Below are 17,817 nucleotides of genomic sequence, written 5' to 3'. Positions count from 1 at the left end.
CTGAAAACCTCCCTAACCTGGGGAAGAAAAAAGACATTCAGAACCAGGAATCCTAGAGAGTTCCAATAAAATAAACCCAAGAAGACATACACCAGGATGCATAATTTAAGTATCAAAAGTAGAAAGTAAGAAGAGAATTTTAGAAGCACCAAGAGAAAAACAATTTGTTATATACAAGGGAACCCCCATTAGACTATCAGCAGAAACTTTGCAGGCCAGCAAGGAGTGGCACAATATATTCAAAATGCTTAAAGAAAAAACTGCCAATCAAGAATACTCTACCTGGCAAAGTTGTCCTTCAGAACTGAAGGAGAGATAAAAAGTTATCTAGACAAGCAAGAGCTTAAGAAGTCCAGCACCACCCCAGTGGCCTTATAAGAAATGTTAAGGTGATTTCTTTAAGCTGACATGAAAGGGCTCTAATTAACAACAGGAAAATATCTGAAAGTATAAATCTCACAAGAAAAGGTAAAACATAGTTAAGTTCAGAATAACCTAATGTAATGGTGGTGGGTTAATCATTTATAAATCTAGCATGAAGTTAAAAGACAAAAGTAGTAAATGTAACTGTAACTACAATAATTTGCTAATGGATACACATGTAAAAAGACAAATTATGACATTAAAAATATAAAACATGAGAGGGGAAGTAAAAATGTAAAGCTTTTGAATGTATTTAAATTTAATTGTTATCAGCTTAAAATAGACTATTATAACTCTAGAATGTTTGATGTAAGCTTCATGGTAACCACAAAGCAAAAGCCTACAGTAAACACACAAAAGATACACGGAAAGGAATCTAAATATATCATTATAGAAAAGTATCAAATCACAAAGGAAGAAAACAAGAACAAAAGAATTACAAAACAGTGAGAAAACAATTAACAAACTGGCAATAAGTCCATACGTATCAATATTTACTTTAAACATTACTGGACTAAATTCTCTAGTCAAAAGAACAAGAGTAGTTCAATGTAGTAAAAAAATATAAGACCTGGGGCACCTGGCTGTCTCAGTTGGTAGAGCATGCAATTCTTGATCTCAGGGTTGTAAGTTCAAGCCCCATGTTGTGTGTAGAGATTACTTAAAAATGGAATGGAATGGAATGGAATGGAATGGAATGGAATGGAATAAAATAAAATAAAATAAGACCCAACTATATGCTGCCTACAAAAGACTTACTTCAGCTTTAAGGACACACATAGACTGAAAGTGAAGGAATAGAAAAAGATATTCCCCAACCTGGGGAAGAAAAGAAAGCATGGGTAGCTATACTTATATTAGACAAAACAAACTTTAAGACAAAGACTAATAAGAGACAAAGAAGGTCGTTACATGATGATAAAATGGTGAATCCAAGAAGAGGATATGGCAATTGTAAATATTTATGGACCCAACATAGAAGAACCAAGATATACAAAACAAATACTTACAGAACTAAAGGGGGTAATAGACAGCAATACAGTAATAGTAGGGGACTTCAACACGTCATTTTCATCAATGGGTAGATAATCCAGACAGAAAATCAATAAGGAAACATTGGACTTAAACTACACATTATACCAGAGGGATTTAATAGACATTTACAGAACCATTCCATCAAAAAGCAGTAGAATATTCATCTTGAGCAAATGTGGAACATTCTAATTCTCCAGAATAGATCAATCATATGTCAGGCCACAAAACAAGTTTTAATAAATTTAGAAGACTAAAATCATATCAAGCATCTTTTCCAATTCCCATGGTATAAAACTAGAAATCAATTATAAGAAGAAAACTGGAGAATTCACAAATACGTAGAAATTAAACGTGTTACTGAATAACAATGATCAAAGAAGAAACTAAAAGATAAATAAAAAATATATTCAGACAAATGAAAAAGGAAATATAACAACCAAGACTGAAGGGATTCAGCAGAAAACAATTGTTAGAGTGAAGTTCACAGCAATAAGTGTCTATAGTAAAAAATGAAAAAGATCTCAAACAAACAATCTAACTTTATACCTTAAGGAACTAAAAAAGAACAAACGAAGCCCAAACTTACCAGAAGGAAGGTCATAAAGATCATAGCCAAAATAAGTGAAATGGAGATTAAAAAGACAATAGAAAAGATCAATGGAACTAAATGTTAATTCTCTGAAAATATAAATAATGTAGGTAAATCTTTAGCTAGATTCACTAAGAAAAAAAGAGATAAGATGCAAATAAAATTAGAAATTAAAGAGGAAATGGTGGCATAACTACTAAACAGAAATACAAAGGATCATACAAGACTACTATGAACAATTATACGCTAGCAAATTGGACAACCTAGAAGAAATGAATAAATTCCTAGGAACCAAGACTGAATCATGAAGAAATAAAATCTGAACAGACCAATAACAAAGAGATTGAATTAGTAAACAAAAACCTCTTAACAAACAAAAGTTCAGGGTCAGATGGCTTTACTGGTGAATTCTACCAAACATTTAAAGAAGAATTAAGGGGCACCTGGGTGGCTCAGTCAGTTAAGCATCCAACTCTTGGTTTTGGCTTAGGTCATGATTTCATGGTTTAGGCTCTTCACAGACATTATCAAGCCTGCTTGGGATTCAATCTCTCTCCCTCTCTCTACCCCTCCCCTGCTCACATGTTCTCTGTCTCTCAAAATAAAAATTTTTTAAAAATGAAGAATATAAATCCTTCTTAGACTCTTCCAAAAAATAGAAAATAAAGGAGCTCTCCCAAACTCATTTTATGAGGCCAGATTTCCTTGGTACCAAAACCAGATAAGGACACTATAAGAAAGAAAATTACCAGCTAATATCCCTGATGAACATACATGTAAAAATCCTTAAAAAAAAAAAATTAGCAAACTGAATTCAACAGTACATTAAAAGGATCATACACCATGATCGGGTGGGATTTATTTTAGGGATGTGAGGATGGCTCAATATCTGCAAATCAATCAATATGATATACCACATTAATAAAGTGAAGGATAAAAATCATATGATCATCTCAAAAGACGCAGAAAAAGCATTTGACAGAATTTAGCATCCATTCATGATAAAACTCTCAAAGTGGCTATAGAGGGAACATATCTCAACACAGTGATGCCTTATGCCATATATGCCACATATGACAAGCCCATAGCTAACATCATACTCAACAGTGAAAAACTGAAGACTTTTCTCTTGGAAAAGGACTATGACACCCACTCTTGCCACTTTTATTCATCCAAATAGTGGAAGTCAAGCTAGATTTATTAGGCAAGAAAAAGGGAAAAACAAGCATCCAAATGAGAACAGAAGAAGTAAAACTGCCTCTAATTCCAGATGACATATTATATACAGAAAAACCTAAAGACCATCAAAAAACTTAAATGAATTCAGTAAAGCTGCAGGATACAAAATCATTATACAAAAATCAGTTGTGTTTCTATACACAAAAAGGGCAGAAAGAGAAATTAAGAAAACAATCACATTTACAACTGCATCAAAAAAAATAAAATACCTAGGAATAAATTTAATCAATGAGGTAAAAGACCTATACAATGAAAACTATATGCCACTGATAAAGGAAATTGAAGAAGACATAAATAAATGGAAAGATATTCAGTGCTCATGGATTAGAAGAATTAACATTGCTAAAAGGTCCCTAACACCCAAAGTGATCTACAGATTCAATGCAATCCCTATCAAAACTCCAGTGGCAGAGTGCCTGGGTGGCTTAGTCAGTTAAGTGTCCAACTCTTGATTTCAGCTCAGGTCATTACCTCGCGGTTCATGGGATTGATCCCCCTGTCAGCCTCTGTGCTGATAGCACTGAGTCTGCTTGGGATTCTCTCTCTCTTCTCTTCCCCTGTGCTCATACCCACACACTCTCTCTCTCTCTCAAAATAAATAAGCATGAAAAAAAAAAAAAAACCTCCAAAGGTAGTTTTCATAGAAATAGAACAAATGACCCTAAAATTTGTATGAAACCACAGAAGATTCCAAATAGCCAAAGCAATCTTGAGAAAAAACAATCTGGAAGCATCACACTTCCTGTCTCTACACTCTATTACAAAGCTATAGTAATCAAAATAGTACAATATTAGCATAAAAACAGACATATAGGTCAATAGAACAGAACAGAGAGCCCAGAAATAAACCCATGTAAGGCCAATTAATATATGGCAGAGGAACCAAAACTATACAATGGGGAAAGGACAGTCTTAAACAAACAGTGACGGGAAAACTGGAAAACAACATGCAAAAGAATGAAACTGGACTACTATCTTATACCACATACAAAAATCAACTCATAATGAATGAAGGACTTGAACATAACACCTGAAACCATAAAGCTCCTAAGAGAAAACATAGACGGACAGTAGGCTCCTTGACATCAATCTTGGCAATGATTTTTTTTTATTTGATAACAAAAGCAAAAGCAACAAAAGCAAAAATAAACACATAAGAATTACCTCAAACTAAAAAGCTTCTGTAGAGCAAAGAAAACAACAAAATGTAAAGGCAACCTACAGAATAGGAGAAAATGTGTGCAAATCTGATAAGGGGCTAATATCCAAACTATACAAGGAACTCCTACAACTCAATAGCAAAAAAACAATCCAATTTAAAAATGGGCAGAAGATTTGAACAGACATTTTCCAAAGACATACAGATGGTCAAAAGACACGAAAAAATGTTCAACATCACTAATAATCAAAGAAATGTAATGTCAAAATGTAATGTTACTAATAATCAAAGAAATGTAATGTCAAAACCACAATGAGATGCCACTTCACACTTGTTAAAATGGATATTATCAAAAAGACAAGAAATAACAAGTGTTTGTAAGGATGTGGAGAACAGGGACCCCTTGTGCACTGTTGGTGAGAATGTAATTGGTGCAGGCACTATGGAAAACAATAGTTTCCTCAAAAAATTAAAAATAGAATTACCATATGACCCAGCAATTTCTCTTTGGGGTATTTATCCAAAGAAAACAAAATTATCATCTTGAATATTTGCAATAGCCAAGACATGGAAAAAACCTAATTGCCCATCCATGAAGAAATAGATAAAGCAAATTTTATAACTAAAACAACATATGTGTTTGCTTTATCCATGTGTGTGTATGTGATCAGCCATTAAAAAAGTAGGAAATTCTGCTACTTGCAATAATATGGGTGGATAGACCTTAAGGATATTACACTAAGTAAAATAAGTCAGAGAACTACAAATTCTGTATGTTCTCACTTATATGTGGAATATTCAAAAAGAACTGAATTTATAGATACAGAGAACAGATTGGTAGTTGCCAGAGGAAGGGCATGGATGGGGGTGAAGGGAGTAGGCAAATTGGGTGAAGGTAGTCAAAAGCTACAAACTTCCAGTTCTAAGATAAAAAAGTCCTGAGGATGGGATGTACAGCATGGTGACAATAGTTAACAATACTGTACCGTACATGTAAAAGTTGCTAAGAGAGTAAATCATAAAAATGAACAAGAAAAAATTGCAACTATGTGGTGATAGATGTTCACTAAACTTACTGTGGTGATCATTTTACAACATACACACATGTCAAATCACTATGTTGTATACCTGAAACTAATACAATGTCATATATCAATTATATCTCAATAAAATTAGTTAAAAGTAAAATAAAAAGATAATCAGATAATATAATAAGGTATGATAAATCTATTTTTGGTCTTTGTCCCTGGTTCTTGGCACAGAGCTCCTAAAACCTTTGGATTTTCTGAATGACAGAAGCATCTTTTATTATTCGGGACAGGCCCCTTCCAGTTATGTTTATATCATTAAGGTGACTCTTGGTAGTCTCCCTTGGTAGCTTCAGGAGTAGAACTTCTTGCCAGAGGAATCAACCATGTGACTACAGAGATGGAATTTTCAGCTCTACCCATCTAACCCCCATCTTGGGAAAAGTGTGAGGGGTTAGAGATTTTGTTCAATCACCAACAGCCAGTGATTTAACCAATCATTCCTGTGTAATGGAACCTCCATAAAAACTCCTACTAGACAGGGAGATTCTTGGTTGGTTAATACATCCAAGTGCTGGGAACGTGGCATAGCCAGGGAAGGCATAGAAGCTCATGCTCTTCCTCACACTATTCTTTGCCTTATGCATCTCTTCCATTTGGCTGTTTCTGAGTTGTAGCCTCTATAATACACTGGTAATAGTAAGCAAAGTGTTTTCCTGAGTATGTGAGTCCTTGTAGTGAATTACCAAACCTGAGGTGGGGGAAGGGTCATGTTAACCCCCAAATTTTTGGTTGGGCAAAAGTGTGAGCAGCCTGACCATCCCATTGCAGCTGGCAAATGAAATGAGGGCAGTCTTGCAGGAGTAAGCTCTTAACCTGTAGGGTCTGATGCTAACTCAAGGGAATTAGTATCAGAGTTTAAGTGAATTAGACACCCATTTGGTGTCAAACAATCAAAGAATCGGTTGGTGTGAGGGAAAAAACTCAGAACAATGAACAACTTCCTGCTAACAAACTTGAAAAGAGACATTTTCCTAGGAAAGATGTTTGGAAGTCATTCCAAACATGACTAAAGAAGAAAAAACCTGAATGGTCCTATAACCATTAAAGAAATTCAATCAGTAGTTAAAATTTTTCCCATAAAGAAAATACTAGGCCCAGATAGTCTTAAAAGTCTGTGGCTTATGTTTAAGGCACCTGGGTGGCTCAGTCATTAAGCATCTGATTCCGGCACAGAATCAGATTTTTTTTTTATTTTTAAAATTAAAAAAAATTAATTCTGGGTATATCTGGGTGGCTCAGTCAGTTGAACATCTGACTCTTAATTTCAGCTCAGGTCATGATGTCAAGGTTCATGAGATTAAGCCCCATATCTGCCTCTGCACTGACAGCGTGGAACCTGTTTGGGATTCACTCTCCTTCTCTCTGCCCCTCCCCTGCTAGAGTGTGTGCTTTCTCTCTCTCTTTCTCTCTCTCTCCCCCCCCAAAATATAAATAAATAAACACTTTAAAAAGTTAATCCTGACATTATATTAAATTTTTTGGAGAAGAGGAAAATTTCTCCAAGTAAATTTATAAAGCCATTACAGGCATATTCCACAAAACATTTCCCTAATGGATGTTTTCCCAGTAAATTCCCTCCTGTATTTAATTCTCCAACACCTACAATGTATATATTTCTCAAACTAACATGTCAACTGATATTTATGTAGGAAATGCTTTATTTAGCACCCCAAAACTCAATACATTTTTACCACCACCACCAACAACAACAAAGGTATAGGAAATGCCTTGAGTTACATTACAAACGTTGGTAAGATGTCCACACCATGTCAGCAAATCAAAAACATACTAAATATCAAAGAAGGGGATCACAAATGCTACTGGTGATAAAAGAAGCATTAAAATATCATCCTTATTGTGAATCATTCTCTGTCACATTCCCACAGTGTCTCTCGTATTTCATATTGCCCTTTTCCCCATGGTTTTATAGAATAAGAACCAAAAATGTTGACAAAGCGTTAAAGAACTTAATAGAGAAGGAAGAAAAAAAAGCAGAAAAGTAGTAACAATGAAAGAGAGGCTGTTACTGCTGACAAAGCAACTATTTATTAACAACTATATTGTTTAGTGATTCAGGAAGCAAAGTTATGAATATTTACATCTTAATGCTATACTTTGCTATTTAATGGAGGTTTGCTTACCATGTTTTAGTTATATTTTAGGAAATTGATTTGGGTTAACAAGCCACCCATTATAATTTTACCATTTAAAATAAAAATAGGAGCACTAGGTGGCTCAGTCAGTTGAGCATGTGACTCATGATTTCACCTCAGGTCCTCATTTCAAGGTTCGTGAGTTCAAGCCCCACATCAGGCTCCATGCTGAGTGTGGAGCCTGCTTGGGATTCTCTCTCTCCTTCTTTCTCTAGCCCTCCCCAACTTGTGCACATGCTCATGTACTCTTTTTCTCTCTCAAAATAAACTTCAAAAAAAAATAATGAGAAAGAGATAAAGCTTTTGCAGATGATGTGGTTTTTTAGAAGAAAACCCAAAGAAATATACAAATGACTTTAAATTATAAAAAGTATTCAAATTATTTAATATCTGTTGGATATTAATTTGGATCTATAGCACCCACCATAAACAAACATCAACCTGATACGGTTAGAATGAAATGTGCATAGTTCATCTGCAAAACTGTACTTATGCTCCTGATGAAAAAATTGGAGTGGGACAAGGAGGAGGATAAGAAAAACAGCTCACTTTTCACTCTTTGCCCCTTACAGGGAGTTTGTTTGGTTGGTTTGTTTTGCTGCCATAACATATTAACACAAATTTAGCAGCTTAAAACAACACAAATTTATTATCACACCTCTGTCGACAGAAATCTGGCATGAGCCTCACTGGCTAAAATCAAGGAATCAGCAGGGCCGTGCTCTTTTCTGGAGACTCCAGGAAGGAACCTGTTTCCATGCTCATTCAGGTTGTTGACAGAAGTCAGTTTCCTGCAGTTGTAGAAATGAAGTCCCTGGTCCTTGCTGTCACCTGAGGGCCATTACCAGCTTCTAGAGCTGAAACTGTATTCTTTGACTTCAAAGATCTTCCTCCAGTTTCACTGGAAGTTTGAGTCCGTCTCCTGCCTTCTCTTCGGCCACATCTCTAATTCCTCTGCCTTCTTCTTTGATTTTTATCTCATCTCATGGTCCCTAACATTAATCACATATTCACAGGTTCAGGAGAGGAGGATGTGGAACATTTGGTGGACCATGATTCTGCCTACCCCACAAGGAAACCCAGCTTCTTCCATGTTTGCACTATCGCTACCTGTAGCTTGTACATCCTTATAATAAAGCCTCAGCCCCAGCAAACAAGGGTGGTGGGAAAACTAGGTAGAAAACATCCTCTATATTTTTCTTGTGTCCTTGCTGCTGGCCTTGGCTTAATTATTGGATTTTCTTTATCAGGCTGTGTGAGGTTGAAGCAGACAGGAAGATGAAGAATTTAGAATTGATTTCCTGACAACACTAATCCAGTAATTGGAACAAATGCCTCCCCTCTTTCTACTCTTGAAACCATCCAGAGTTTGGGAAAGAGATATAAAGGGGACAATAGGAAAGAGGAAGGCAGGAGCAAAAATGTCAAGCCATTAAAAGACAAACATAAGCATATTTGTCCTTTCCTTAAGAACTCAACCCAAGAAGATTCCATACCTGAGGTGGTGATAAATGAGAGGAAGAGCTAAGCTCCTAAGAGCCATTTGTTGGGTGTTATGATGTATTACGCAGTGCTAGATGATTCCACAAGCCTTTCTTAATTCTTTAAACTAACATGTGGTTCATGGGTATAGTTATTATCCTGTAAATGAGGAACCTTGGGGCTCAGAGAGGTGGTCATTTACTTGAGAGAACAAATGTCAGAGCTGGATGTAAACCTAGGTCCGGGGGCTGCTCCAGCTCAAGGGAAGCTCCTCTCTCCTTGACTTCCCCTAGCAAGAAGGCAAGCTTGAGATTTGTTATGAACACTACACTGTTCCCTTCAACGTCTTGAAATTATAGAGGTATCCTCCTTCCCCAACCTTTCCCTCCCCCAGAAGTTAGTGACTTCCTAATGAAGGTCTCAGTTATTTCCTTTCTTGTGATCATTACACATTACTCCTTCTGTACGTCCCCATTGTCTGAGTTGATGTTACCATTCAGGCTAGTACTTATGTAATGACCACTGGGCTGTGAGCTTGAATTTTCTTTTTCTCCTTTTCTCTCCCTCTCTCTTTTTCAGAAGATTCAAAGAAACAAGGAAAGGTGCTGGCATGTGGTCTCTGGATAAGTCTCCGCTAGGACTTATAGGAGCAAGGAAACCCCCTTGCTATCACACAGCAGGTTTTACTGCAGTCTCTATCCCTTCAATGAGTTATGGTTATCAAGCAAAAAGCCAATTAGCAACCTCTGCTTCACTTCTGTGGTAATAATTAATCAACTCTAGAATTTCAGCCTAAAATCCCAACTCCTACGGCAAGTACAAAGCCTTATATGATTTGCTCCTACCTGTCTCTTCCGCTGCGTCTTATGCCACTCTGCACTCCTCAGGCACCTGCAGCCACACTGGCCAAGGCCTGCTTCTCAGCACTGGAAATGTGACTAGTCTCAACTGAAATGCGCTGGAAGTATAAAATATACACCAGACTTTTAAGCAAAATATATCACTAATATATATCACTAATCACTAATGATTTTATATTGATTACATATTGAGTTACAATGGAAACTAGTTTAATTTGTTCCTTTTTATTTTTTTATTTTATTTTATTTATTTATTTTTTTGTGGCAATTTGAACACTTAAAATGAATTCGTGGTCCGCACTGTATTTCCATGGGACAGTGCTGCTCTACCACATTACCTTCTTTTGTTTCCCTACTTAACACACTGTCTGGACCTACAGTGTCCATGTTGTCTGTTTAGTACCTTTCTCGCCCAACCAGAACGTAAGGCAGGAACACTGTCCTCATTCACACTTGATTCCCAGGCATTTAGGACAGAGCCTGAAGCTTCCTAAGTACGCTACAAATAGTCTTTGAAGGAAACGCCTTACTCTTCCTCAGCTGGAGACTAAAGAACTCGAGGTCTCAAGTCCTCTGAGTTACACCCGTGGCTCAGAGCAGACCACATGCTCCCGACCCTGGGAAAGAGGGAGGTGAATGCACAACCTGACGGGAAAAAAGCCTTCCGGGAGGTAGCACAGGTCGCACGACGCACAAACGAGGCGTCGACCCCAAGCCCCTTCGCCCTCTTTCCTCCTGGAGCCCCGCCCCACGGCCAATCATTGGGCACTTAGCCCTCGCGCCACATTGCGGCGTCTCGCGAGGGCGCAGCGGCCAGTGGTACAGCCCGTTCCCCCCGCGCTCCCCGGACAGTGGGTCCTTCCAGTCGTAGAAAAGCATTGTGGGAGGAGACCCCCGGCCTTTTCTGCTTTTGCGCTCCGGGGTAGGCGAGGTGTTTCGCGCTTTCCGGGATGGCGGGGTTGGGGGGGCGCGGGGTATCTCGGTCTCCGAAGGGCCCAGGCGCTGAGCAGGGACACGCGGCCACCCTGAGGGCGATGGGATATGCTTCGCCGCTGTGCCGGGCCCGAGGATCCCGTGCCGTGAGTCCGTGGAGGGAAGCGGCCCGGCCTGGTCTCCGCCACCTTGTCCGTGGACCTCAGAAGACCCCAACGCGGCCCCCAGGCTGCGTTCCCACTCCAGGAAGTGGAAGGTGGACTTGAGTGCATTTGAGTTTATTGGACACGTACTGTGTGTCAGGGAATTTTTAATAGAAACAGATTTCTCGTGAAAGAGAAAGGCCTCACCCTGTAACTGCATGTATGCCTACAGTATCCCATTTGAGATCAAGTCTACATAGGGGTAAAGTGCCGTTTAAGGTTTAGATCTCGATATTTGTTTCAAGATAGAGAACTTGGCGAGTGAGCGGCAACGGCTTCGCAGGTGAGTTTGCATTTAGTGCAAGGAGGAACCGGTTGCATCCCAGCTTTTGAAGGTTTTAACCACTTAAAACACTTGGTACTGCAGTTCTTGTTAACCTAGTCGGGTTTGAATTGTACAAGAAAATCTACAGCTGGTATTAATCACCTTTGAGCTCATCCACAGAACCGTACATTATGGGGTCAGCAACTTTGTGCCATAGATAGAGCAGTCCTTGGGTAGGTTTCTTGTAGCCTTTGTGTTGCCCGTTCACTTTTGGAAACTAGTGAATGTGGTGTCAAAAAAGGCGTAAACTAAACCCTTTGCAGCCTTTTCCTGCCCTTGAATTTGGTATCTTTGGCGTAGGAGCTGCACAAGTAACAGTTTATGCTTTTACATTAGTTGACACGTGTGATCTTGAGTCTTAAGCGTAAAGTTTCTCTTAAGCAGTTTTTAACTACATTTTGTTCAGGTGAAAGACGGATGCTTGAAGCATATCCTGCTGCTAGCTGAATTCTGTCCTGGAGCACCAAGGGTGACCTAAGGTAGGATGATGGTGTTGTAGTGCTGTCTTAAAACAGTTATTTGTAATGCAAACTTCTAGGTTGGGGTGCTTTAATGGGTATTAAATTAGTACTGCAACGTGTAGTTAAGAAGGTGAAGTTAACGGCAAATAGGAAAGCCTGTTCCCAGCTTAGTTTTGGAATCTTAAAATACGTGTTTCTTTGTGTAGTAACTAAATTTCCAACACTTGCCAAATCTCAGGTTTTATGTGGACGTTTAAAGCTGAGTCCAAAATGCAATTCAGAAGGATATACTGAGTTTTATTATGAAGCTTTTAATGTTTGATGCACGTGAATATATGTCAAATTCAGTGCTTTATTTTTTCTTTTAGGATGTCCTTGATGAATTCAAAACCATCACAGGAAATCTTGACAAGAGTTGCTTGGATCATTTAAAATTCCCAGGAGTCTGAGGGGTACTAAAATAACTGTTTTGGAACTGTCCATAAATCTACCTTTAAAATAGTGGGGGTATGAATAAATATTTCCTTGTGTTTCTTGGAGGTTTGTGTATTAAGTAATCAACTGCCAGCAAATAGCATTCTTTTGAAAGATCAAAGAGAAAGGGAGGGTTTCTATCCTCCCCGCCCCTGAAACTTGAGAATGGTTTAATCTCAGCTAAGATTGATTTTCAGAGCTACCAATTATGGAGAACTAAGTGCTTGCTTTCAGTGCCTTGGCCTGGTGAACTAGAGTAGTTGGTTTTTAGGTCACAGGTGTGTTTTACGTTGTCACTGCATTTTTTTTTTTTTTTTACCCTCCACCTCAATTTTGTAGGAAAGAACAAATAGTCTTTGGGCATTGAAACATTTATTTGAGTTTTTCAGTAACGTACTAGGAGGTGGGAACACAAGGGTGAGCAAAACACAGTCCCTCCCTTTGGAAGCTTAGAGTTGAATGGTAGAAATATCATCACAGATGTGAAACTGCCTTTGTGAGACAAGTCTCATTCATGAGTTGACCCAAGGAAACCTGAGAAAGTGGTTGAGATTAAGGGCAGTTATCATTTTTGCAAGGCAAAGTTGGGAATGGCATATGCAGAGGCCTTGGCCTAGGAAAGATACAGGTTTGTGACAGTTGGAGTTACTTTCCGTCTTAAGTGTCCTGATTTAGATAAGAGTTGAGTGCTTAATGAGGCTTGAAGGTGACTATTAAGGGAGCCCATGGGTGTTACAAAATGAGCCTGAGCAGGTAAAACAACAGACCACATAGGGCTCTGTTTAATGCAAGGGGAAATGTTATAGTTGTCATGTGTAAAAAAGAAGATGCAGGTGGGCCAGTTGTTGAAGCAAGAGAGGACCACCTTGGACCAGGGTGGTAGTAAAATTTGGAGATCATTAAGCTATAGACAGCAGAGCTAACAGGACTTGGTAATAGGGGAGGTGTTTAATGATTGCTATGTGTGTAGTTTTGCACATTCACATGGTAGTGGTCCTGAATCCAGGGAGCAGCATTTTAAACTGTTGAACTGGGATTGCCTTTGAAAAATCTAAGTGGCCTGGCAGAAAGACTAAGCTATGGAAATAAACCTTAAGGCTGTGGGCATAAATGAGATCCACCTGGGGTAGAGGAGGAGGCCTAAGCTCTGGGAAACTAATTGATGAGGTAGAATAGCATCTTACTGAAGAGCAGTAAAAGATGGTCAGAACAGTGCAAACAATGAAATACTGCACTAAAAATATGGCAGGGCAGCCTAAAGTTACCTTTGGGATTTGGTGACAGGTGATTTTAGCGTAAGGTCTGTAGTGGAGGAGGATCTTAACAGTTTACAGTCGGGATTAGAAGAATTGACACCAGCTGCAGATAATCCTTTTGAGAAACTTGGAATGGGAGAGGAAAATAGTAGCTGGAGAGGGATTTGTGGTTGGAAAAGTTGGTTGGCTTTTATTTTCCTTTTTTTAGATGGGAGAGTTAATAGTTTAAAACCAAATGGCAAGGATCTAGCTGACAGGAAGTGGACAGGGACAAGAAGGCTAAAGGAGAGTGGGTTCCAAAACACAGGTGCAGGGACAGGAGGAAAGGAAGGATTAGTGTTGATGACAGCTGGAAAGTTTGTGGGTAGGGAGATAATGTCCTGCAGGAGTATCTGTTTTCTCTGGAAAGTGGAGTACAAAGTCATCCTCAGATGAACTCGTCTTTGGGGGTGGGAGTTAGATAGCCAGGCAGGATGGAGAGACCATTTGAGGTTGGGTTTCATGAATTTATAAACGGAGGTCAACTGAAATCTACACATAGCATTTTCTTTTTTTTTGAAAACACAAGGACACTAGAAATTAAAAGCAACACTTAAAAAGCTTTTTACATTTGTAAATAACCAGTGGGACTTAATGCCACAAAATACAGTATTACAAAGAACATTTATATGAATAAAAACTTCAGTCTGAAAGTGAGATCTCAGTCTTCATACATCTGTGCACAGGCTGAGATCCACCTAGAGTTGGGAAGAACCTTTTTGTCCACTTGGTGTACCTAGCTAGGCAGCTGCACACTAGGATTCCAGACCTTTGATCAGAACCACCTGATCTTGATTGTGGACACAAGATAACTGGAGTTTCCAGGAAGGAAAATAGGGCATCAAGGCATGAGTTTTCTCAACCCTTCTTTGAGTTGCCAAATAAAAAGGCCCTTCAGCACAAATACACTGTTAAACATTTAGAAGATGCAACAGACTCCCATTTTTTTTCTGAAGAAACACTTTCTGCAGGTCCAAGATATTGGAGTAATTCACAGTTTGAAAGTAAAGGTGGCACACACACACACACCCTTCCCACCCCTATTCTCCGGCCCTTCACTGGATCAAGTCCATCTTGAGGCGTGAAGCTTGGACAGTTTTTACTGTTTTTGCTATGTGTTTTCCAGTCAGATTGCTTGTAGATGTCTGAGATTTTTCTTCAATCAGGCTATCTTTAGATCCATTTCTTCTCTAGAAGAAAATATATTCAAAAGATTAAGATTCAGAGAAGAAAATGGCCAAATCAACTTTATTAATACATCAGAAATTAAGGTTCATAGTATCAAAAGCTGTTCAACAAATACCCTGGTTATGACATGAAGATTGTAAAGTTAAGTCTGATTGTAACATGCATAATACACTAAATGCATGAAAATTAGTCCTAAATCACCCAGTTAAATATTTCTAGTCATTCCTAAACCAGACTCTCAGGTTGAATCAAGATAATGTTAGAGTGTGAGACCTCTGAAATGGAAGATGTCTGGATAATCTGAGAGTTAGGGGAAGGACAGTGTATGTGAAGAATGGAAAGCTAATACAGCAAGAGAAAAGGAGCTGGGAGGTCACCTAAAACAAGCACTACCTTGTAAGTTACTTTACAGTAAAACTGGTCTCTGCCTGCATATCTTAAGGAAATAAAGTGAGTCAGAGTCCATGATTCATCCCACCTTTACCAGCCTTCTGCATGAAAAAAGGAAGTGAGGTGTAGACAGGCCATACGACTACCAGAACTCTGGCACCATGACAGAACTTGGGAAATGCAACTTCCCTGCTTCCAGTGTCATTCAAGTCCTTTCTCCATGTGGCAACCACATCAGTGGCTTCCTTTTGGCACTTAGAATAAAGCCCTGCGAAATCTGTCCCCCCCCCTCCTCCATGCTCCGAGCACACTGGTCTTGGCTCAAACACCCCCAGGACCTTTACAGACTTCTCTCTTGCTCTTCCATCTGCACCTGGGTGGCTCCTACTCTGCAAGTTTCCAGCTTTATACATCAGTTCCTGAGATCACTGGTCACCCTATTTCTGTCATCGGTTTCTGAGTTAACTTTCTTGGACCACCCTATTTCTGTAAAGTCACCTGTTGATTTTTCTTTTTTTTTTTTTTTCAATATATGAAATCTATTGTCAAATTGACCTGTTGATTTTCTAACTGAGCCCTTGGTTTCTTCATAATGCTTCCCTAATGATTTTGTTAACTTTTATGTGTTCTATGTCTAGGCCAGGAGTCTGAACATTTTTCTCAGAAGGGCCTAATTGTAGACTACATCTGGTCGCTGTTGCATGTTGTGCCCCCCACCCCCACCCCTTAAACAACCCTTAAAAAATGTAAAAGCAATTTATTAGCTCCTAGGCCATACAGAAACAGGTAGGCTGGATTTAGCCCATAGGCTGTAGTTTACTGACTACCCAGCCAGTGCCTGTCTAATGTGCTTATTAGATATTTGTTGAATTCAAAGAGATGTCACAGAGACCAGCTTTGAATCAGTGCCACACTGATCCGTAGATGCATGTGAGCTGTCGTATGCAGAAAAGTGAGAACTATTTCAATGTGCAGAAGTTTCCTGCGATTCCTGAGTGATGGTGATCAGGGAGTCTAGGGTAGTTGGAACAGCGAAAGTACAATAACATTCTTTGTGCTGAATCCAACTTTAAATTTTAAGACAGAAAGTTCTGAAAAATAACTGCCTGTTTATCCTCACAATAACCCTGACAGGTTATTATTTACATTGCATAGAAGTTGAAGTTCAGAAGTTACACAGTTTGCTCAAAGTCACACAAGTGGTATGCAGAGACAAGGAGACACAAATGCAGGTCAATCTGAATGCAAACCCTAAACTCCTAATCTTGAATATAAATTTTTAAAATACTATTGACTTGAAACAATTGTTTGCACAACCTATTGGCTCTTCCAGATCTACCTAATCAAAAATGAGGAAGATGTTATTGGATGTAGTAACTATCATCCAGTCCTCCATTCAGGACTGAGGCATTCACTCTCCCAGCTGCTGGGAGTGTTGGCTGATATACGGCTAAAAAACTGAGCCCTCCCCCAGGAACTACCCTCAGCTGAAGACAGCCCCCTCCTTAGGGCACCCTTCAACAAGTGACTTGTTACATGGTGAGTGCCTATGTGTAAAGGCCAAGTGGGAGAGATCCGATAGGCCCTCTCAGCTCTAGAGCTCCCTGTGGGATCAGCTGATGCTTTATTTGGAGAATACTACACCATTCAACATTTGGCTTTCTCTCTCATCCCAACAAGTGTTGATCCTTATGCTTTCCAATAAAGTTCCTCCATGTAAACCTCCATCTCAGAATCTCTTACCAGGAAATCTAACGTAAATTAGTACAGGCGTTTCTGACCCTGCTTAAGTCAATGACAAAAATGAATCTGGAGAAACAAAGGGCAGTGCATAACCTGTACCACTGGAGTCAGTTTTCTTAGATTGTCCATAAACTCCCTGGATTTACGTATAAAACTGTGCTTACATGCCTTTTTATGGGAGACAGTAGTTAGAATTGCGTTCCAAAGGGATGGAGGATCTAATGAACACCACATCACTACAAACAATGGGTGGACAATGACCCATTATAAACAGCAACTTTGTTCTTAGAGTGATGGTTTAAGTAGACCTAAATCCACCCAATGATCTAACACAGCCTTTTTTTCTCTGATTTACCATAAGAGATGGTGTCAAACACCTTGCTGCAATATGTTTGTTAGAGTGCTCCCCTGATCTAATCCAGCGGAGTAAATTGATTTTATTAAGGCAGACAGATAACTTTACTCTGTCCTTGAATTCCCTTTTAACCACATTATTTAAAACATTTCCAGAACAAAAGTAATTTTCTTTGATGGAGAAGACAAATGAAATAGGACTTGAGTAATTCTGTCTGCCATCAATAATAGAACATGTGCCTGCTCTAAGTCTACCACTTTCTCGCTTCTCTGGCTCAAAAAATATCAAAGAATTTTTTTTTTTTTTTTAATTAGTGAAGCTATTGTTTCTTTGCTCTGGTTTCAAATAATCTTACCATTTTCGTTATCCTTGGCTTTGCTCCAAAGATCAGACTGTTTGAGACCTTGCACTAGCTCTAG

The 17,817-nt window shown here is 38.9% G+C and overlaps 1 protein-coding gene, 1 long non-coding RNA gene and 1 other non-coding gene across 6 annotated transcripts in view; 1 reads left to right on the top strand and 2 right to left on the bottom strand.

The window, feature by feature from the left end:
* LOC131509400 (uncharacterized) overlaps positions 1-10,786 on the bottom strand; it is a 61,499-nt gene extending 50,713 nt beyond the window's left edge. The window contains exons 1-2 of the long non-coding RNA XR_009260469.1: positions 10,562-10,786; positions 10,017-10,129 (exon numbers count right to left, since the gene is read on the bottom strand). This is a non-coding gene — a long non-coding RNA (uncharacterized LOC131509400). The remainder of the gene's footprint in view (positions 1-10,016; positions 10,130-10,561) is intronic.
* Positions 10,787-11,678: 892 nt separating this feature from the next.
* On the top strand, positions 11,679-11,812 carry LOC131489969 (small nucleolar RNA SNORA13). The gene has a single exon (XR_009250862.1). It is a non-coding gene; the product is annotated as a small nucleolar RNA SNORA13 (small nucleolar RNA).
* A 970-nt stretch (positions 11,813-12,782) lies between these two features.
* The window catches only part of EPB41L4A (erythrocyte membrane protein band 4.1 like 4A), a 258,301-nt gene continuing 253,266 nt past the window's right edge, over positions 12,783-17,817 (bottom strand). For 3 of the 4 annotated variants that reach the window (XM_058725063.1, XM_058725071.1, XM_058725052.1), the window contains one exon: positions 12,783-14,912. In XM_058725063.1, the coding sequence (XP_058581046.1) occupies positions 14,778-14,912 (135 nt within the window). In that variant the 3' untranslated portion in view covers positions 12,783-14,777. The remainder of the gene's footprint in view (positions 14,913-17,817) is intronic. The other variant, XM_058725076.1, reaches the window with a different exon arrangement.

This window comes from Neofelis nebulosa, chromosome 1, assembly GCF_028018385.1.
Source record: "Neofelis nebulosa isolate mNeoNeb1 chromosome 1, mNeoNeb1.pri, whole genome shotgun sequence".
NCBI lineage: Eukaryota > Metazoa > Chordata > Mammalia > Carnivora > Felidae > Neofelis > Neofelis nebulosa.
This window is presented reverse-complemented; position numbering and strand designations above follow the sequence as displayed.